The sequence below is a fragment of the Spermophilus citellus genome (assembly GCF_964194105.1).
Source record: "Spermophilus citellus genome assembly, chromosome: 4".
Lineage (NCBI taxonomy): Eukaryota > Metazoa > Chordata > Mammalia > Rodentia > Sciuridae > Spermophilus > Spermophilus citellus.
In genome coordinates, this window is record NC_138185.1 from 180,935,632 (window position 1) to 180,958,687 (window position 23,056).

Genomic DNA, 23,056 nt, shown 5'->3' on the forward strand with positions numbered 1-23,056 from the left:
AACTGCCAGTGGTATAGTAGCTGCACGGTTTTACATACCCGTCAAAAAGGTATGCGTGTTCTACATTCTTCATATCCTAGAGCACTTGTTGTCTATGTTTTAATATTAATCTTAGTGGATATGAAGCTGTATCTTGTTGTGATTTTGATTTACATATCTGTTATAACTTATAATGTCATTTTTCAGTGCTTATTGGCCATTTATATATTTTATTTGGGAAAGTGTCTGTTCAAATCTGCACTGAATTGAATAGTGTCTCCTTACAATTTCATGTCTATCCAGAGCCTCACTGTAATTTGAAGAGAGGGTTGCAGATGTAATTAGTTAAGATGAGGTCATACTAGATTAGATTTGTCCTTTAATCTGATGACTGGTGTCTATAAGAAGGCCATTTGAAGACACACAGACATATGCACATATAGGACAGATGTCCATGTGAAGGTAGAGGCAGAAATTGCAATGATATAACTACAAGCTAAGGAATGCTGAGGATTGTTAACAACCATTAGAGGCTAAGAAGTGGCAAGGAAAAATTCTCTACTGGAACCTTTGGAGGAACATGGCACTGTCAACACTTTGGTTTAACTAATAGCCTCCAGAACAATGAAAGAATAAATATTGTTTAAATCCACCTAATTTGTGTAATTTGTTTTAGAAGTCTTAGGAAACTAATACAAAATTACCTTTTTACTATTTAACTATAAGAATTCTGTATACGTTTTTGGATACAAGTTCCATGTAAGATATGATTTACAAATATTTTCTTTCATTCTGTAGATTGTCATTTCACTTACTTGATAGTATCATCCATAATACAAAAATGTTTAATTTTGATTAATTTTTATTTTCTCTTTTGTGTTGTATTTAAGAAGACCTTGCCTCTGTGTCCTCTATTCTGTCTACATGCTAAGTGAAAGAAGCCAATTCCTAAAAAACAAAGGCCAAATGTTTTCTCTGATATGTGGACACTGATCCATAATGGGGGTTAGGGGAGAGCATGGGAAGAATGAAGGAACTTTGGATTGGGCAAAGGGGAGGGAGGGGAAGGGAAGGAGTATGGGGTTAGGAAAGATGGTGGAAATGAGATGGACATCATTACCCTAAGGGACATGTATGAAGACACGAATGGTTTGACTCTACTTTGTGTACAATCAGAGAAATGAAAAAATGTACTCTGTGTGTACTATGAATTGAAATGCATTCTTCTGTCATTATAACATATTAGAATAAATAAATAAATTTTTAAAAAGAAGACCTTGCCTAATGAAAGCTCATATTTTCTTCTAAGGCTTTTGTGGGTTTAGACCTGCTATTCCAGCATCATTTGTTAAAAAGAGTTTTTTCCCCCTTTGGTATCATTATCAAAAAGCAATTGACCATAAACAAGAGTTTATTTTTGGATATGTGGCTCTTATTATATGTCAGTACACATTGCTTTGATTTCTTTGGCAGCAAGTTTTGAAATCATAAAGTATGAGTGCTCTAGCTCTGTTCATTTTCAAGATTGTCCATTCTGGGTTTGTTGCATTTTCCTATGAATTTTTATTATTAGCCTGTCAGTTCCTACAAGATAGATAACTCAGATCTTATTAGGGATTGCATTGAATCTGTAGATCAATTTAGAAAATACTGTCATCAGTATTAAGTTTTTTAATCCATGAATTTTTTAAAATTTAGATCTTTAATTTATTTCAACAATGCTTTGTAGTTTTCAGAATATGTTTTGTGCTTTTTAAATTTATACCTAAGTATTTTATTCTTTTTGATGATGTTATAAGGAATTTTTTTTCCTTTTCTTGGCTTGTTTACTGTTAGTATATAGAAATGTGGTAGATTTTTGTATCCTCTAATCTTGGTGAACTCATTATTAGCTTAGACATCTTTCTAGTAAATTCTTTAGAATTTCCTATATATAAAATCATGTTATTTGCAAATGGGGATATTTTTACTTCTTCCTTTCCAATCAAATGTTTAAATCAAAGTCTTGCTACATGTATTCATATATTCAGTCTCTTATTCAAGTCAGTTTTAGTAATTTGTGTTTTTCTAGGAAATTGTCCACTTAATCTCACATTTGATTTGTTCACATAAAGTTGTTCATAGTATCCCTTTACCCGTTTATTTCTGTAATGTATGTAGTGATGCCCCTTCTTTCATTCTTGATTTTAGTGAAGTCTTTTTTTCTTATCTAGCTAAAAATTGTCAATTTATTGATGATATTAAAGAAACAATTTTGGTTTCACTGATTTTTCTCTCTTGTTTTGATATTCATGCATTAGTCTGATATTAGTAGAGCCAGCATTTCCATTGTTTGTTCCACCTTCACCCACAGACTAATAGCGTGAAGGTTCACTAATTATTCCAAAAGGAATATAGCTTTGGGCCCTGCACACAGACTTCCAGACTACCAGGAATGACCAGATGTTATTTTTAAGTCTTCACTTCCTAGGCTTCTACCCTGAAAGTATTACTCAGTGCCATTGAGGCTTTTCCTAGGTTGATAGGTCTCTGTGTCACTTTGGAAATGTTGTATACCTTACTCTTAATTGCTCCTGATTGGACACAGTATGGTACCTATGCACAAGATTTTGACCTGCAGAATTGATCCCAGAAAGGCTCTTCTTTGCTATGTCTTTTCCTCTTCCTCTTTATTAAACTTCTGACTGCTTTGCTGTTTTGTTCTTGTCATCAAGCTGCTAGCTTCTCTTAATTGCTTTATTCCAAGTTGTGTCAACTTAGCAGTAGTTCTGCCTGAAAGTCATTCCTTTCAGGCAGAACTACTGCTAAGTTCTTTGCCTTTATGACCTGCCTTTTATCCTAGATACCTATCTTCTATCACACCTGAGCCAGGGTCAGCAACTGGCTTTTCCCAGAGTGACACCTTTGCTCTATAATTGGGATCTTGGGAGAGTTTGGCAGTCACTGTTCTTAACTTATTTCTCCTAGCAAAATCTATACATGCACCTAGCAAGCTAGAATGGAGAATGTTAGGAAGTTCAACCTGGAGCACCCGAAGTTTCTGTTCTAAGAAAGGGAACTGATTGAGTAAAGGGTAGTCTATGTGGTCCACTCATCCACCCCTGAAGAACTTCTGTAACACAGAGCTAGGCAAACATGAGAAATGCCACTAAGAACCTACATTTTCCATAGTAAAACTATAGCCTCGGACTGGGATCTGGAGGAGAAGAGGATATCTCTGTCTTCTAGACATGAGTAAAATGCCTAGGGCAAAACTTCTAATATGGAGCCGAGGGGGTGGGGTAAGGGAACAAGTTGTGGCTCATGTGTCAAAAACTGTTCTTCCCAAGATTTAATATATTTTCTTTTTTTAAAAAGAGAGAGAGAGAATTTTTAATATTTATTTTTTAGTTTTTGGCGGACACAACATCTTTGTTTGTATGTGGTGCTGAGGATCGAACCCGGGCTGCACGCATGCCAGGCGAGCGTGCTACCGCTTGAGCCACTCCCAGCCCCTTAATATATTTTCTTTAATGAATATTTCCCCATTTTCTATATGCCTTTAGGACATATCCAAAGACTTTGAATGATTTTTTAAGAATCATTTTCAGTAGTTAAATTGTATTTTACTTGGAAAAGTGACCACCCAGATCTATACTCTGTGGTTTTGGGAGGTCCTTTGCCTTGCCAAATTATACTTTACTGCTTATACTAATTATCCTAATGATGCATCAGGCATACTAAAAGTTTGCGTTTGTATTTACCAGCCTAAGTAAAATACTGCTATTATTGAAAGCACTGAAACCTCTTTGTTGCTGATATTGAAACCCACAATCATGATTGGCAACTTCCTCAAGATGCATGGCAGAATTTGGTTGTCAGACTAAACTGTTACCAGTACTAGGGATTGAACCCAGGACCTTATGTATGCTAGGCAAGCACTGTACCCCACTGGTCTGCCTTCCTAGCCCTTTGTATTTTTTTATATTGAAACTGGATCTCACTGGCTTCAAAGTTTTGATCTTCCTGTCTCAGCCTCCCTAGTAGCTGGGATTTCAGACATGATACAATGCACCCATCTTGACTTCAGTTCTCATTTACTTATTGGTTATAGTTTTTTTTCTGTTTATTGTGGGGTGTTTTTTTGTTGGTGGTGGTTTTGAGTTTTGGTAATTCCTTCATGGTATGGTAACTTTACCTTCTGGGAATAAAGGTTGTCAACCCATGCTTTGATAAATCAACATTGACCAAGCATAGTGTACCCTACTTAGCTTGGAAAAACAAATTGCTGATAAGAAATTTGCTTTTATGAATACCTTGAAATTTTTATAGAGATCTAAAAATGCATAAGGACTTGAAAATTAATCCACACAGTTTTATAGTTATATATGTTTCCTTTGTATTATAAGTACTCTGAAAGAATTAATCACTTCTCATTCATCTCTATATTCCTACTAATTCTAAAACAAAATCTTTTTAGCCCTGGGATTCAGCATATTGTACAACATACAACTCTTCACATGCTTATGCATTCACATTTATCTGTCCTTCCTTATACTCTTTTTCTTCATTTGTCAATCTTCTAACCTTCCCCTAACTCAGTATTACCCTTCTCCCTTAGAAGTTGCTGTTTCTCCAGTCAGAAGTAGTCAGGCCTTTTTTCTATTCCCAAAGCAATTTTGTCACTTTTATGATGTCTTACTTATATTGTAATTACTTGTCCTATTGTAGACTATAAGATCAAAGTCTTTTTTCATTTTCTTATTGCCATATATTTTGTACATAGAACTTAATTATTGGATGAATGAATGGAAAAATGAATTATTGAATGATGTAATCTTTTTTTTTTTTTTACAGCAGAGAGACACATAAGATTGCAGTATTTTATGTTGCTGAAGGACAAGAAGATAAACACTCCATTCTCACCAATACTGGAGGAAGTCAAGCATATGAAGATTTTGTGGCTGGTCTTGGTTGGGAGGTATTTTTTTAAATTATACCAAATATTTTATAGCCATCCCTTGTTATCCTTGGGAGATTGGTCCCTCAACCCCTGTGGATACCAAAATCCAAAAATGCTCAAGTCCTTTATATCAAACATTGAAGTATGTGCTTATGCACATATCCTCCTGTATTAATTCATCTTTATTTTTTTTTTTTTTTTGGTGAACACACGTCTTTTTTTTTTATTGGTTGTTCACAACATTACAAAGCTCTTGACATATCATATTTCATACATTAGATTGAAGTGGGTTATGAACCCCCAATTTTACCCCAAATGCAGATTGCAGAATCACGTCGGTTACACATCCACAATTTTACATAATGCCCTATTAGTAATTGTTGTATTCTGCTACCTTTCCTATCCCCTACTATCCCCCCTCCCCTCCCCTCCCATCTTCTCTCTCTATCCCATCTACTGTAATTCATTTAATTCATCTTTAGATTACTCGTAATACCTAATAAAATGTAAATTCTGTATAAATAGTTATTATGATGTATTAAGAAATTTAAAAAATATGTTTGTAGTTATAGATGGACAGACACAATACCTTTATTTTTTTTTTTTTATGTGTTGCTGAGGAGTGAACCCAGTGCCTTACATGTGCTAGGCAAGTACTCTACCACTGAGCCACAACCCCAACTCTGATGTATTAAGAAATTTTGACAAGGAAAAAAGTCTATATTATAGTGTTCAGCACAAATACAATTTTTAAAAAAATATTTTCCATCTGTTGTTTGAAATCACAAATGTAGCCCATGGCTATTTGGAAGCAGAGGGTTATTTTTCTTTTTCTTTTCAGCCTATTTTAGAGTCCTTATTTTAGGAGACACAATAACGTAATGATGGTTTATTATTGTTTCTGTCTTACTTCTCATCTGTGAATATAGTAGCAATTGGGACTTTGAAAGTCAGAGTGGTGACTGGTTTTTTTTGAGACAATATTTTGTCAGAGTACTGAACTCATAGGTTTAGAAGATCTAGAGTTTCCTTGCAACAATGACCAATAGATTGGTGATCTTCAAACTAAGACTTTAGACTGTACAGAGCTTTCTGTGGGCACATGTGCATGTTTAATTTCAAGGAAATTAATTTTCAGATCCTCAATTTACTAATAACTAATGCTAGAGGGCTTATCTGTACTCTCTTGCCTCTCTTTTTCTGTTCTTTTACTTTGTAAAAGAAGGCACACTACTCACTCACCCCAAATCCTACTTTGTCCCAGAGAGGTTTGGCACCAGTTCAAGAAGGTGTTCTCCTAAGTAAGAGTCTCTGACAGCAAGGCAAGAAATATTGAAAGGTGTAGCACTTATGTTGTCCTGGCAACCAACTCAAGGTTCCTCTGTCACATCTGTCTATTTCAAAATTATTACTCAGAAGCCAGGTATTTTTCATAGAGGTTTGTGATATTCTTGTTTGAATTAAAAAATGAAGCACCAGACATGTTCTAACAGAAAATGAATCTGATATGGCTGATTTTATCATTAAGCTAAAAGCAAACATCTTATGTATATTGAATCAGCCAAATCTGTAGTTTCAAATTTTTGACAAAAACATTTAAGGTACATATACGTGAAACATAAGGTACACTGTAAGTTATATCTTTAGCAATCATTTAAATTTGTGATGAAATTTTTATTATAGTTGTCAACTTAATAAATAATTTCTTAAAAAGCTTATAGAGATCATATAAGCAAAATTGTTGAAGACCATTGCAGTAGACTTGAACCTTCTAAAGGGCATTTCATCTCACTGATTTTTTTTTTAATCCCACTGTTTTTCTCAATGTATGGTATATTGGTCTTTAGTGTTTAGTATACACTTTTATGGCTGATCTGCTATTTTAAGTGAATTTTCTAAGTTTTGAGGCCTCTTTGCATTTACCACAGGTAATAGTATTTTTTTTTTTTTTAGTTGTAGATGGACACAATATCTTTTTTTTTTTTAGTTGTAGATATTCTTTTTTTTTTTAATTGTAGATGGACACAATACCTTTATTTATTTATTTTTATGTGGTGCTGAGGACTGAATCTAGTGCCTTACCCATGCCAGGCGAGTGCTCTGCTACTGAGCCACAACCCCAGCCCCAATAATATTCTCTCACCCAATGGAGATGATTTAAAGTTCAGTAGAGGTGATGTGTCTGAAAAGTCTTTAAAAAGTATAAAAGATATTATAAATGGATTCTCTGTATAAAATGCCATAAAAGTATTAATAAAAGTGAGAGACTTGAAAAGAACAAATTAGTAGGACTCACTTTTTGATTTAAAAACTTACACTACCAAGCAAAGCAAATCAAGATAATGTGATGTGGTTCTAACATGAGGGTAGGCATATAGATCAATGGAATAGAATTGACAGTCCAGAAACCAATCTACTTATTTATAGTCAACTGATCTTTGACGTAGATGCCAAGGCCATCTTATCAACAAATTGTGCTGAACAACTGGATAGTCATATGCAAAAGAATGAAGTTGGAGGGCACTTGCCTAGAGCACTTGCCTAGCATATGTGAGGCACTGGGTTCAATCCTCAGCACCATATGAAAATAAACAAAATAAAGAAATTCTGTCCATCTACAACTACAAAAAAAAAAAATTTTAAATAAAGAATGAAGTTGGAACTTACCTCACATCATATATAAAAATTGACTCAAAATGGACCAAAGACCTAAAATTATGAAACACTTGAAAGAAAATATAAGGGCGAGTTTTGACAAAGGATTTTTGTATGTCATACTAAAAGCATAAGCAACAAGGGGAAAACTAGATAATAAACTGGCTGTGGTAGCATATGCCTGTAATTCCTAGCAGCTAGGGAAGCTGACACAGGAGAATCACAAATTCAAGGTCAACCTCAGCAATTTAACAAGGCCCTAAGCAACTTAGCAAGACCCAGTCTCAAAATAAAAAAGGGCTGGGAATATGGCTTATTGGTAAAGTGCTCCTCGAGTCAATTCCTGGTACAAAATAAAATTAGATAATAAGAACATCAAAATAAAAACTTTTGTACTTCAAGGAACACTCTCAACAGAGTTAAAAGACAGCCAACAAAATTGGAGAAAATAATTATTATAATGTATCTGATAGTTGTGTCTAGAATATAAAAAGAACTCAGACAAATAAAAAATTAGAAGACAATTTAAAAATTGTCAAAGGACCACATAGACCTTTCTCCAAAGAACACATGAAAAGATGCTCAACATCATTGGCTATCAGAAAAATGCATATGAAAACCACAGTGCTATATCATTTCACACCCTTCAAAGTGGCTAGGATCAAAAATAGCTTTTGGTAGGATTTAGAACAATCTGAATTTTCATACACTATAAGAGGGGATATAAAATGATGTAACCTTGTGGAAAACAGTCTGGCAACTCATCAAATGATTAAACATAGAGGTTCCATATAACTAAACAGTTCTAAATATGTATGAGGAGAAATGAAGGCACAAGTATGCATGTAAACCTGTACATATATGTTTATAGCAGAATTATTCATAATAACATAATAGTGAAAACAGCCCATATGTTCTTCAGTGGATAAATGGGTAAATTATATGTGGTATATCCACAAAAGTTATTAATCAGCCATAAAAAGAAATGGATAGTGATAAGTGCTACAACAAGAATGTACCTTAAAAACAATTCTAAGTGAAAACAACAGTCACCAAGACTCCTTATTTGATCAATTTATATGTGATATCCACAATATCTGTAGGTTGTACTTGTCTGTGAATGTACTAAAGTCCCATCAAATTTGTACAAAGGGATCTTCTTTTTTAGATTGTTTGAATACATGTACAGTCCCTATTTTCATGCTGAACACAACAAAAACCTTCGATATTACTTACAAAACTAATATGAGATTGAAAGGTAGAAAGAAGGCAGAACAGCTATGGACTTTGGGACTGAGGAATGCATAATGATAAATTTTCCACGTTTCCTTTTTTTCCCTCACATATATACAAGACTTGGAACTGAAGATGTTTTGATAACTGAAAAACATCATTAGAAGCTAGGCCCAGATGTCTGTAATCCCAGTGGCTCTGGAGGCTGAAGCAAGAGGATCACAAGTTCAAAACCAACCTCAGCAACAGCGAGGCACTAAGCAGCTCAGCGAGACCCTGTCTGTAAATAAAATACAAAATAGGGCTAGGGATGTGGCTCAGTGGTTGAGTGCCTCTAAATTCAATTCCCTGTACCCCTCCCCACCAAAAATCATTAGGCACAAATGACCCTCCCCCCCCCAAAAAAAAAAAAAGCTAAAGGAGCAATCTACCTAAAAGGCACATATTTTAAAAAAATTAGAAAGTAATTGGTATACTCCAGCCAAATACTTCAGAAAATACCTTGACTTCATCCCCACCCCTTACAACAAAGGCCAAATGGGGAGTCTAGACTTCCACCTTGATGAGGCAATAATGAAGTGCCAGCAACACTACACTGGGGAAGTGTCAGAGAAGGCCAAGAAGAAAGACAGTCTCCACCAGTTGGTAATGAGCCCAACTTTAGTGTCAGTGGAAACTACATAGGAAACCTGGAATTCTTTTTAGTATTGGGGATGGAACCCAGGGGCATTCAAACACTGAGCCACATGTCAACCCTTTTTGTGTATTTTATTTAGAGACAGGGTCTCGCTGAGTTGCTTAGGGACTTACTAAGTTGCTGAGGGTAGCTTTGAACTTGCAATCCTCCTGCCTCAGCTTCCCGAGCCACTGGATTTAACCAGCATGTGCCACCATGTCCAGTTAGGAAACCTGGAATTCTATTCCCAATCAGCAGTAATGAGACTCTCCTAACTGGGATAGTATTAGAGGAGGTCGGTGGAGAGTTAAGACTTTCCCTATAACCCAATAGTAATTAGGCCACCCTACCACTATATCAGTGGACATAACATAAGAAGCCAGAATCCTTCCTCCGCCTAGCAGTAATGAGGCTCTCTCTCCCTTTGCAGGTATCAGTGGAGGTTTAGTGGAAACCTATATTCCTACCTTTACCTGGCAATAATGAGGCACCACCTTGTCCCTCTTCCCAACTCTTTTCCCTGCTGGAGCAGTGTTAGGAAACTACCAGCTATGTCATTTTAAGACTCAGAGTCTCATAACATGAAAATATCCCATTTTTATTCAAAATCATTCAGTATTCAAAGAACCAGAGAGATCTCAAACAAAATTTAAGAAGTCAGTAGATGCCCACACCAAGATAACAAAAATTTTTAAGCAACCATGCAGAAATGCTTCCTTGAACAATTAGGAGCACAGTTCAAACAAATGAAAAATAGAACATATCAACAGAGAAATAGAAAATACAGTGAACAGCCAAATGGAAACTTTAGAGCTGAATGTATAATAACTGAAACAGAAAGTTTATTAGCTGGGCCCAGCAACAGAGTAGAATGTGAATGGGGGTACAGAAGAATCAGTAAACTAGAAGATAATATCAACCTGAACATCAGAGAGAAAACAGACCTAAAAACAATGGACAACTTTAGGGACCTGTGAGACTGTACTAAAAGATCTAACCTTCTTATACTCTGAGTCCCAGAAGAAAAGAGAAGCTAGGTCTGAAAAAGTGCTTGAAGAAAATGTTAGGTCGGTGGCAGCGACTTGGTGGCGACTTAGTGGCAACTTAGAACAAAGCAGCCTGCTCTGGAAAAGAACATCAATCAGATGCCAGCGGAAATGCCTATCAATCAGCCAGATCTCCTGACTAACGCCTGTCAATCAACAGGAGCCCCTGGCCAATCCTGGAGTACAGCCAACTCCCCTGACCAACTCCAAGGGGGCAAGAGACCCTAGAAACACCTTTTCCTGTCCCAAGCCCCTCCCTTCCTGCTGTAAGCCCCATAAAAGTCCAGTCCAGTGGAGTTTCCACGCGGTTTCTCCTCAGACCCTTCCCCTGTCCCCTCTGTGGGTCCGCCCGGGAGTGATATCTCAATAAAGCCTGTTCAGCGGCCCTTTTAAATCTGCCTCCTTTGGCCATTGCCTGCCTTGCCTGATCTGACAGAAATAATGGCTGAAAACTTCCCAAATTTTATAAGAAACCTAAAAGTACTAGGTGAAACCCAAACAGGATAAACCAAAAGAAATTCATACTAAGACTCATCATTATAAAAACTAAAGACAAAAACAGAAGTCTTGAGCAGAGAAAAAAGTAGACCTGTTTTAAGGGGGTAAACAAAAACAACTAGAATGATAGCAAATTTCTCATCAGAATCAGAACACTAGGAAGTGACATAGTATTTTTTCAAGTGCTGAAAGAAAAATGTCAACTCAGAATATAACTAGCAAAAATATCCTTTGAGGGAAAAAACACTCTCAGATGAAAGAGAACTTATTACCCTGAAACAATCACTGAAACAAGTTCTGTTAACAGAAAGGGAGTGTGGTAAAGGAAGGAAGAAAGCATGAAAAGAAAAATTAAGGGTAAATATTATACTTTCCTTCTTCTCTGGAGTTTTCCTAATTATGTTTGACAGGGGAAGCAAAAACTTATAACACAATCTGATGTATTTCTAAATATATAGAGAGGAAATATTTATGACAGTTATATTACAAACAGTGGGGAGGGTAAAGGGAAATACATTAAGTTAGGGTTACTATACTCAAGTAGGTATATTGATAGACTGTGATGACTTATATATACACACATACACACAATGATTCACATTCTTTTCAAGTGCCCACAGGACATATCATACACACACACACACACACACACACACACACACATGACCTAGGTCAGCCAACCATTAAATAGTATTCAAAAAAGAATACTCCAAAAAAGTGATAGATAAATAAAAATAGAATTCTGGAAAATGTTTAAGTAACCCATAGGAGTCAGAAAAAATAAAATAAGACCTAGAAAGCAAAAAAAAATAATAATATTAGGCACAAGCCCTACTCTATTAATAATTATGTGAAATATAAATGCTCTAAAAAACAAATTAAAAGACGGAGATTGGCAGAATGGATTAAAAAGTATGACTCACCCATGTGTTATCTAAAAGAAACTTTAAATGTAATAGTGGAATCTGGCAGAAAGTAAGAGGATGGGAAAAGTTATGCAATCAAAGGGAAGTTAGATTTGCTATATTAATACTGGAAAAGGTAGATTGTAGAGCAAAGAAAATGACCAGAGACACAGGGACATTATATAATTTATGCAAGGATCAGTCCACGAAGAAGATAGAGCAATCCTACATGTATATGCATCAAACAGCAGAACTATAAAAGATGTGAAGCAGAAGCTGAAGAATAGACAGATCCACAATTATATTCCCCCTCTCAGCAATTGAGAGAACTTGATGGAAAATCAGCAAGTGTATGGAAGAATTCAATACCATCAGCCATCAGGATCTACTCTACAATTTTAGAGCCCTTCACCCAACAATACAATGATTCACATTCTTTTCAAGTGCCCATAGGACATATCAAGATAGACAATTTCCGAGGCCATAAAACAAACCTGAACAAATTCAAGAGCATTGAAATCATGGAATATGTTCTCCCTCCATAAAGGCTCTGTGGAGCACTCACCTAGTATCTAGCTCAACCATCTAACTCATTCTCATGAAAATGGCCTTTTATTGTCCCCATACAAAATTTTATGGCCTTGGGGTACTACAATGATTTGTTTACAGGTGTCCTACCCTGTGTTTTCCTTTAATGCCAGGAAAAAAAAAAAAAAAGAAGAAGGAAAATAAAGATTCTTTAAAAAAAAAAAAACGGTAATGGGAAAATCTTCAACACTTAGGTTACACACAACATGATTCCTTTTATAAGACATTATTGAAATGACAGTTATAGAAATGGAAAACAAATGAGTGATTTCCTGGAGTTAAGGAAGAGCCCGGGTGAAAGGGATAGTAGATGCAGTTCACATAACAGGGCAACATGGGGGATCCTGGTGGTATTGAAAATGTTCATCTCTTAATCATATCAGTGTTAGTATCTGCAGTTATCTCCAAGTATTTAACTTAAAAACAGACCAGCAAAATGTTACAAAGGTGTTTACAGCAAAGGAACACTAAATTGAGACTTTCTTTTATCTTCTGTATATAATCAGATAATTGACATGAAAATAGATCACTTTCTCACTTTAAAAAAAAAAAAACTATACCGAGCTACCATTTTTCACCCATCAGATTAGCAAAGATCAAAGTTTGATATATTACTGTATTTGAGAGGATACAAGGGAAACAGGCATTCACATATATTGTTGGTGCCCTTTAAAGAAGGCAGTTTGGTAGTGTGTTTCAAAATTAGAAATGTCCATGCCCTTGACTTGAAGTTTAACTTCTGTCTATCCACAGATCTGTTTTCACAAATAAGACATGATAGATGCTCAGTGTTATTTACTGAAGCATTGACTTAAGCAAGATTGGAAACAACCTAAATATCCTTAAAGTAGGAAACTAGTTATATTATTATACATCAATATAATGAGCTTCCATGAAGCCATGAAAACAAAACAAAAAAAATGATGAAGCTCTTTGTAGAAGGGATATTTTTCAAGATATTTTAAATACAAAAAGCAAGGTACAGAACATTGTATTTCCATATTTCATGTGTATGTACACACCACCTTACACAACATTTAATTATATATGCAAAGAATGCTGTTGGAAGAATACTTAAGTTGTTTTCTAAGAGGGGAACTGAGTAGTGATAGATGAGAGATACAGAAAATATTTTGGTATACCTTTTTATACTTTCGAGTTTTTAATAATATATTAATTAGCTAAAGCTAAATTTTAAAAACAATTTTAAGAAATTGAGGTGATCTTATAGTAATGGCATAAATGTTCAGCAATTAGTAATTAATAATGAGACATGTTTAATTCACGTAATATAGGAATTTATTTTTGTAATTCTCCATTGTATCAGGTATTCAGATTTTATTGTTTAAAACTATATGCATAAGGGCTGGAAAAAGTATATGTACAAGGGCTGGAGTTGTGGCTCAGTGGTAAAGCACTTGCCTAGCATGTGTGAGGCACTGGGTTCATTTCTCAGCACTGCATATAAATAAATAAAATAAAGGCCCATTGACAACCAAAAAATATTTTTTGAAAAAAAGTATATGCATAAGTGCTTTTCTCTAGTAAAAAGACATTATTTTTAGGCTTTCTTTTTTCTTTGTTGTATTTCCCTAATTTTCTCCAGTGACCATAATTTCTTTGTTTCTTTGTATCACACAAGTCAATACAATCCAATGCAATGACCTGATGTTAATGTGTATAGTCAGGAGATAAAATTTTTAAAGTCCCCTTTGTAGTTTTTTTTAATGTAATTGAAGTATAGTTCTGCATTGTTGAATTTTTTATCTGGACTATGATTGGTTTTTAAAAACTAGGAAGCCAATTTTATGAGTAAATATGACACACCTAATTAATCATTCTGTCAAATTGACATTATTGTTTTAACTCTTCCCCAAATCATTTCCAGATTTGATTTTTACTCTCTGAACTGGTTTTTCACCCTCAGTCTTTGTAATTTACTATTAACACCTAATTCCCTAACAAAAGATGCATAGTGCACAGCAGTTAATTTCTTTCCTAATTAACTCCTACTCATTAGGAATCCTCATACTTAAGAAAAAATATAGGCTAGTCTTGAACAGATTAGCTCTTCCTCATACAGTGGTACCTCAGTATCCTTGGCAGATTGGTTTCAGGACCCCTTTTGGATACCAAAATCTGTGAATGTTCAAGACCCTTATATAAAATAGCATAGTGTTTGCATAATGCACATCCTCTTGTATACTTTAAAAAATCTCTAGATAATTATAATACCTAATAGAATGTAAATGTTACATAAATAGTTGTTATACTGTATTGTTTAGGGAATAATGACAAGCTGTTTGTACCTGTTCAGTACAGACACAGTTTTTTCTGAATATTTTCAGTGCATAGTCGGTTAAATCTGTATAAATGGAATATGCAGATACAGAGGACCAACTACAGTTCTAGATTTAGTATTTATTGATAACATGTAAAAGACTTTGTTCCCATTGTTTGTGTAAAGTGAATGAATCATTTTCAATGGTATTTTTGAATTGTATTTAGTTGACTCATTTTATATGTCTCATTGCTTCTAGGTAAATCTTACGAATCATTGTGGTTTTATGGGTGGACTACAAAAAAACAAAAGCACTGGACTGACCACTCCATATTTTGCTACCTCTACGGTCGAAGTAATATTTCATGTATCAACAAGAATGCCTTCTGATTCTGATGACTCTTTGACCAAAAAAGTAAGTGCTGAGAAAAAAGTATGTTAGAGTTAAAATCTAATAATAAAGAAAAAGATATAAAATATGTAACTAATCCAAGTGATCAAGTACTATTTCTCAGTGTAGTATCTCTATACCCAGTGTGGTCTTCAAAAACAGGATTATTTTAGAGTAAAGTGTAATTTCCTCAAAGAACAATGGTTCTTTAAGGATTTTGTGATTAAAAAATACAATTCTCTTTTTAAAATTTTTATTAAGTATATTTGAAATTTACAACATGTTGTGAGATACGTATAGATAGTAAAATGATTACTACAGAGAAGCAAATTAACATTCATCATTTCACTTAGTTACTTCTATATGATAGAAAAATGCAGCTAAAAATCTATTGTTAAACTAAAATCTCAAATACCATACAGTTTTATTAAACTACAGTCCTCCTGTTAATTAGCTCTCTAGACTTGTTCATCCTGCATATCCACTGTTTTGTGTTTTAACCTATATCTTTCCATTTTCTCCCCTCAGTTGCTTTAGACATGGTATTATTCTTAGTACACACACACACATATATATATATAAATATTCCACATATAAATGAGAACATGCAGTGTTTTTCTTTTGCTTATTTCACTTAGCATAATGTCCTCAAGATCCTTCCATATTGCAGCAAAATGCAGAATCTTCTTTTATTGTAAGACTGAATAATTTCCATTATATATACATACATACAAAAACATACATTTTCTTTATTCATTCATGAATATAGATGCTTAGGTGACTTCCAAATCTTTGGAGTGCAGATATCTTAATGAGGTAGTTATTTTTATCCCAGAGGAGGGATTACTGAGTCATGTAGTAGTTTCTAACTTATTTAGGAACCTCCATGGTATTTCCCACAATGGCTGTACCAATCTATATTCCCCCCAACAGTGTACAAGGGTTCCCTTTCCTCTGTTTTCTCACCAACATTTATCATCTCTTTTTTATAGTAGCCATTTTAACAAATCTGGTAGTGGTTTGCGTTTCCTGATAATTAGTGATGTTGACCACCTTTTCATGTACCCGTAGGCTATTCTCCAGAAAAATATATGTTTGGGTCCTTTGTCCATTTTTTAAGGGAGTTATTTATTTTAGCATTATTGAGTTTTAAGAGTTCTTTATAAGTTTTGGATATTAATCCCTTATCAGATATGTGGTTTGCAAAGTTTTTTTCCTAGTCTATACATTGCCTTTTTAGTTTGTCAATTGTTTCTTTTACTATGCAGAAGCCTTATAGTTTGATGTAGTCCCATTTATTTAGTTTTGCTTTTGTAGCCTAGACTTTTAGTGTGATATCCAGAAAATCATTGTCCTATGATTTCTTCTAGTTAGTTTCAGGTCTTACACTTAAGGGGGTTTTTTGTCTATTTTGAGCTGATTTTTAGTGTATGGCATAAAATAAAGATCTGATTTCATTCTTTTGCATGTGGAAATCTATTTTTTCCAGCACCATTTTTTGGAAGATTCTTCTTTCCCCTATGTATTCTTGGCACCCTTGTCGAAATTAATTGACCATAAATGTTTGTAGTTATTTCTGGACTCTATTCTGTTCCATTGGCCTGTGTTTCTGTTTTTATGTCAGTACCATCCTGTTTTGGTTGCAGTGATATTATTTAATATTTTTGGCTAGCTCCCATAGCACTTCATTATTTCCTAAATGGTTAAAACAACAAGTATGTCTTTTATAATGTTGAACTACTTTAGACCTCAGAAGCAGGTCTCAGAAAGGTAAATCAACCCCCACCCCACCCCACACATACCCCTACCTATCTTCTGACGTCCTTTCACCTTCCTTTTTCTCCCCAAGGCAGGCTGTGGACACTAGAATTTCTATTTACCTGGGAAGGTCAAAGGAACTATCTTCCCTGGCTTTTCTGTCTAGGAGTCTGCCATAAGGAAATGTTTTAACATACTTTGTCTAAGAGTAGATCATAAGACCTCCATTTCAGAAGGAATTTTGCCATGTACCCACAAGGAAGGAACGATGCAAAAGAAGCCAAGAAGAATCCAGACAGACAGGCCTTGCTGGGTTTTCCCACTTAGTCCATTAGCATTAGTTCAGACTCTTTGTCCAATCACATTTGTACAATGCTTCAATCATGCCTATGCAATGAAATTTCCATAAATATCCAACAGGACAGGGTTTGAAGAGTTCTAGATAGCTGAACACATGGGAGCTTCCTGGAGGGTGGCATGCCCAGAGATGCCATGGAAACTCTGCACCCCTTTGTAATTTTCCATGTAGTAAACCAGCAAACATGTTTCTCTGAGTTCTATGAGCTAATCAAGCAAATTTATCAAACCAAGGAGGGAGGTTTGGGAACCCCAGTTTATAGCCAGTCAGAAGCACAGGTAGAATACCCTGGGACTTGTGATTGGCATCTGAAGAGGAGGTAGCACTTTTGGAGACTGAACTCTGTGGGATCTGATGTTATTCCCAGGTAGAACTGGACTAGATGACACCCAACAGGTGTCTGCTTTTGTAAAATTGCTTTCTTGGTTCCCTTACACAACTGGTATCAGAAGCCATTATCATCCTTTTTTGAATGAGCATATGGGAAAAGCGGATTTCAAGTTTGGGTTTTCAATGTGTCATCAGAATTACTGTAGGTTATTAATATAATTTTATAGCACTCAGTGTACCCAATGTGCAGCCATATATCAGTTAGCTTCTATTTTTACATTTACCATTTTGTCACTATAATCAGAAATAAAGAGTTATCTTCTACCATATAGTCAATAGGTTTACATAATGTTTTACAGTTTCTAATGGTAGAAGGGAGGACTGGGGAGTTGGCTGAGATATTTATGAGGTTAGGATATAAGGATAAGGAAGTATTCGATTATATGACTAGTGAGAAGGTAATCATAAGAAGTTGGCTGTTAGTAGGAGAAACAAGAGAAAGGCAACCCCATGCAAGACTCCCTGTTACAACAGGATGACTGTTAGTACGTACCCCTAGTATAGAGAAACCTCTGGTGCTGCCAGGCCCACAGGAACCTTGGTGACTTCTTACCAGGTCCTTATTGTTGTCCCTTGATAGAAGTGGCGATATCCCAGTTTCGTGGCAGTGGCAGCCTCAAGCCTATTTGTATCCTGATGTTGAGCTTTGGAGCCACGCTTTGGTGAATAAGGAACCCCAGAGCGGGGTAGCTCCCTGCGTGGGTGCAGGGTGGGCCTCTGTCAGGATCTCTGGCCTTGGTATGCTATTAATATAATTTTAAATCACAGAGTACAATGCCTTCAACTTTCTTTTTCTTTCCCATTACTGCTTTGGTTATTTGGGGTTTCTTGTGATTCCATACAAATTTAAGGATTGATTTTCTATTTCTGTGAAGAATACCATTGGAATTTGGTTAGGGATAGTATTAAATCTGTATATTGCTTTGGGTAGAATTGACAATTTAACAATAGTCTTTCAGTCCATGAACACAGGATATCTTTCTGTTTATTTGTGTCTTCAATTTCTTTCATCAATGTTTTATGGTTCTCAATTTTCACATCGTTTACCTCTTTGGTTAAATTTATTTCTAAGTATTTGTGGGTTTGGGGGGGTTGTTTTTTGTCTTTCATAAATGGGATTCTTTTCTTGATTTCTTAGGTCATTGTTACATATAAAATGCTGCTGATTTTGTTTCTTGATTTTGTATCCTGCAAGTTTACTGAATTCATTTTTTATTGCTAACTTTTTTGTGGAATCTTTGGTGTTTTCTACATATATCATTATGCCATCTGCAAATAAAGATAATTTTACTTTTTCCTTTTCAGTTTGGATTCCTTTGATTTCTTTTTCTTGTCTGATTGCTCTTGGCTAGTTCTTTGACTTTTTTAGATTTCAAAAATAAGTAAGATCACATTGAATTTGTCTTTCTGTGCCTAGCTTAATGTCCCTCAGGTTTATTCATGTTGTCACAAATGACAGGATTTCCTTCATTTTTAAGCTGAATAGTATTCCACTGTGTATATATACCATATTTTCTTTATTCATTCATCTATACATAGACACTTAGATTGATTCTATATCTTGGTTATTGTGAATAATGGTTCAGTAAACAGGGATGCATATATCTCTTTAACATAATGATTTCACTTTCTTTGAATCAGCCTTCCTCAGCCTCCCAAGTAATTAGACTACAGATGTGCAAACACCATGCCCAGTTTATTCTAAACTTTTTGTTTGTCTGTTTTTTCGTTCATTCATTCATTTGTAAAATTGGGGATTTAAGCCAGTCACTTTACCCACTGACCTACATCTCAGCCCTTTTTATTTTATTTCTTTTAATTTTAACACAGAGTCTTGCTGAGTTTGCAAGTCTGGCCTCAAATTTGAAATCCTCCTGCCTTAGCCTCCTGAGTCACTAGGATTATAAGTGTATGCCACTGCACCTGCTCATTTTAAACCAATTTTTAAAAACATTTTAAACTAGTTTATTGGCTCCAAGTAAACTCATAGTGCTTTGCAATCACCATCACAGCCCCTTTCCATAACTTTGTCATTTTCATTTGGTTCAAAATATTTTTTTAATTTTCCCAATAGTGGTATTATTGGTTTATATGGTTTACTATTTTTAGTTTTTAGAGGAACTTTTATACTGTTTTCCATAATTGTTATACTAGTTTACATTCTCACCAGCTATTTACCAAGGTTCTCTTTTGTCCACATCCTTACCAATTAATTGTACACTAGATTATAAACCTAATAGCATAATGTTTTCAAGGTTTTATCTATGTTATATCATGTGTAAGAATTTCATTCCTGAAATGGCAAAACAATAATTCATTGTATGCAGCTAGCATACTGTTGTTTATCTATTTGTTGATGGACCTGAGTTGGTTCCACCTTTTAAATCTTGTGAGTAATATTGCAATGAACATTAGCATACAGTTATTTGTTTGAATCCTTATTTTCAATTCTTTTGGCTATACATCTAGGAATATAATTGCTCAGTCATATATAAATATATGTTTACCTTTCTGAATAACTGTGAAACTGTAGCTCATAGCAGCTACACCATTTTATATCCCTGCTAACAATTCAGCCATACACAAGTGTTCCAGTTTTTTCACATTTTTGCCAACACTTCTTATTTTCCACTTTTTAAAAAAATTGCTCTGGTTATTTCATTGTGGTTTTGATTTGCATTTTCCCAATAACTAATGAAGTTTAACATCTTTTCATTTACTTATGGCCATTTGTATACCTTCCTTGGTGAAATGTCTAGTCCTGTACGCATTTTTAATAGGTTATTTGTATTTTGTTGTTGTTGCATTGAAGGAGTTCTTTATTCTAGTTATTAATCCCTTGTCAGTTATATGATTTACCAATATTTCCTCACATTTTGTGGGTTGTCTTTTCACTTAGTTGGTAGTATCCTTGATGCACAAAAGTTTTAATTTTGATGGAATTTAATTTTTCTTTTGTTGCCTCTGCTTTGGGTTTCACCAAGAAATAATTGCCAAATTCAGTCTCATGAAGATTTTTCCCTCAGTTTTCTTCTAAGTTTTATAGTTTTAGCTTTTAACATTTAGTTCTTGGACTTATTTTGAACTAATTTTTGTAGATGGTGTGACATATAAATCCAGCTTTATTTTTTTGCATATGGATACCCAGTTTTCTTATCACCATTTGTTGAAAAGCTCTTGTAATCAAATCTGTTGGTCTAAATATCTGTCCTTATGCCAGTCCCCATACTGTTTCAATTCCTGTAGCATTGTAGTTCATTTTAAAATCAGAAGATATGAGACCTTCAACTTTATTCTATTTTCAAGACTGTGTTGGCCTTCAAGGTCTCTTGAGATTCTATATAAAAATTTTAGGATGAGTTTCTCCCTTTCAAAACACTGTTGAGATTTTGATGGGGATTACATTGAATCTGTGGTATCACTTTAGGTAGTATTAAGTCTTCCAATCTATGAACACATGGAATAAATGCCTTTTATTTATGTCACATTAAATTCTTTCTGCAATGCTTTACATTTTTCAGTGTAAGTCTTTTGCCTACTTGGTTAAATTTATCCCTAAGAATTCTATGCTTCTTCATACTATGAAAATATAGTTTTCATAATTTCTTTTGCAGGTTGTTACTATTAGCATATACAAATCCAACTGATTTTTATGTGTTGATTTGTATCTTGCATTTTTGCTGAATTTATGTATTAGGTCTAATAAATTTTTGTGGACTCAGGTTTTTCTACCAATGAAATCATATTTCTTTGATGTTTCTGTAAAGGAACAAGAGCTTGGAGCTTCCTAGCTTGCCATTTTGCTGACATTGTACCCTAGAAAAAGTTTTAATTTTAAATTTAAAATTATTTAATAATATACCAGATGAAAGACTGGAGTTTTGGCTCAGTGGTAGAGTGCTTGCCTAGCTCATGTGAGGCACTGGATTCGATCCTGAGCATCACATGACAATAAATAAAATAAAGGCATTGTGTCCATTTACAACTAATATATATATATATGGGGGGCTCAGGATGTGGCTCAAGTGGTAGTGTGCTCACCTGGCATGCGTGAGGTCCTGGGTTTGATCCTCAGCACCACATAAAAAATAAAATAGAGATATTGTGTCCACCTAAAAAACTAAAAAATAAACATTAAAAAAATATATGTGTGTACATATATATTACATATATATATATCAGATGAAAAAGTTCATATTTTCCCAATTATTTAGTAAAGAGAACAACTCAGATTATAACATGGCATAATATTTCCTGCATTTAAGAGGCCAGAAGCGGAGGGGGGATAGTAGAGGATAGGAAAGGTAGCAGAATACAACAGTTACTATTATGGCGTTATGTAAAAATGTGGATGTGTAACCGATGTGATTCTGCAATCTGTAGACGGGGTAAAAATGGGAGTTCATAACCCACTTGAATCTAATGTATGAAATATGATATGTCAAGAGCTTTGTAATGTTTTGAACAGCCAATAAAAAAAAGAGGCCAGAAGCATTCTCTTTTTATAATGCAAGCATGTATATATTTTAGCTGTTAAAATAATAATTATACCTGTTATTGAAGAAAATTACCCAGACTGGATAAGCTTTTTTGCTTAAATAAAGCAATTTAAAAGGTTTGTCCAATAGAGAATTATACTTTCTCTATATACTGATTTTTTCATTTCTCTGTGATTCCTGCTTTTAATCTGCTCCTCAGAGTTCTAGTAAGATTTTTCTCCATAATAGGCTTGTATTTTAGTTCTCTTATACTATCACTTCCTTTTTAATAGGTTAAACAGTAAAACTTAATCATAGAATCCAGTTATCTTATTCCAGTTCTTCTTAATAAAAAATCACTTTCTGTATTGGTATTTTTTCTCCTGAATTTAATAAATTCTACATTAGTGGTAATAAGTTGGGGCCTAGAACATGTGTCCTATTATAAATGAACAATTGAGTATCATTAGGTTGTCCCCCCTATCCTTTGTACATACATCTTCAGGTGTGTTAATCCATTCAGTAGACACATTAATGAGCACTGGTTGAAGTGTAATATTGGAGGAAGTAAGGCTTGTTGACCTCAGCATGGAGTTTAATACCTCCTAATTAAATTAGATAGTCGACAGTCAGTATAAAGAAATTGCCATGCCTCTGGCAACCTAGAATTATTTATGACTCTGGTTCTTTGTTTTAAACTTGGGTAGGAGAAAATCATTTATATCCATTTTGTAGAAACCACTTTTAGTTCAGACTTTTTATTTAAAATATTATGCGGTGTTTTGTAAAATTTTTTAGCATTTTATTTTCTCAGAATGAGAAATAAATTTCCTTAGATGTATTTAAGTGTAGCATTTTTATTTTTTGTGAAGAAAGGT

General features: G+C 34.5%; 1 protein-coding gene across 9 annotated transcripts in view; it reads left to right on the forward strand.

The window, feature by feature from the left end:
• Positions 1 to 23,056, forward strand: part of RALGAPA1 (Ral GTPase activating protein catalytic subunit alpha 1) — a 224,815-nt gene that overhangs the window by 158,408 nt on the left and 43,351 nt on the right. For all 9 annotated transcript variants that reach the window (XR_014021551.1, XM_081290574.1, XM_081290578.1 and 6 more), the window contains 2 exons: positions 4,816 to 4,939; positions 15,063 to 15,218. Coding sequence is in view for 8 of the 9 variants with exons in the window: in XM_081290574.1 (XP_081146700.1) it covers positions 4,816 to 4,939; positions 15,063 to 15,218 (280 nt within the window). In the remaining variant the exon portion in view is untranslated. The remainder of the gene's footprint in view (positions 1 to 4,815; positions 4,940 to 15,062; positions 15,219 to 23,056) is intronic.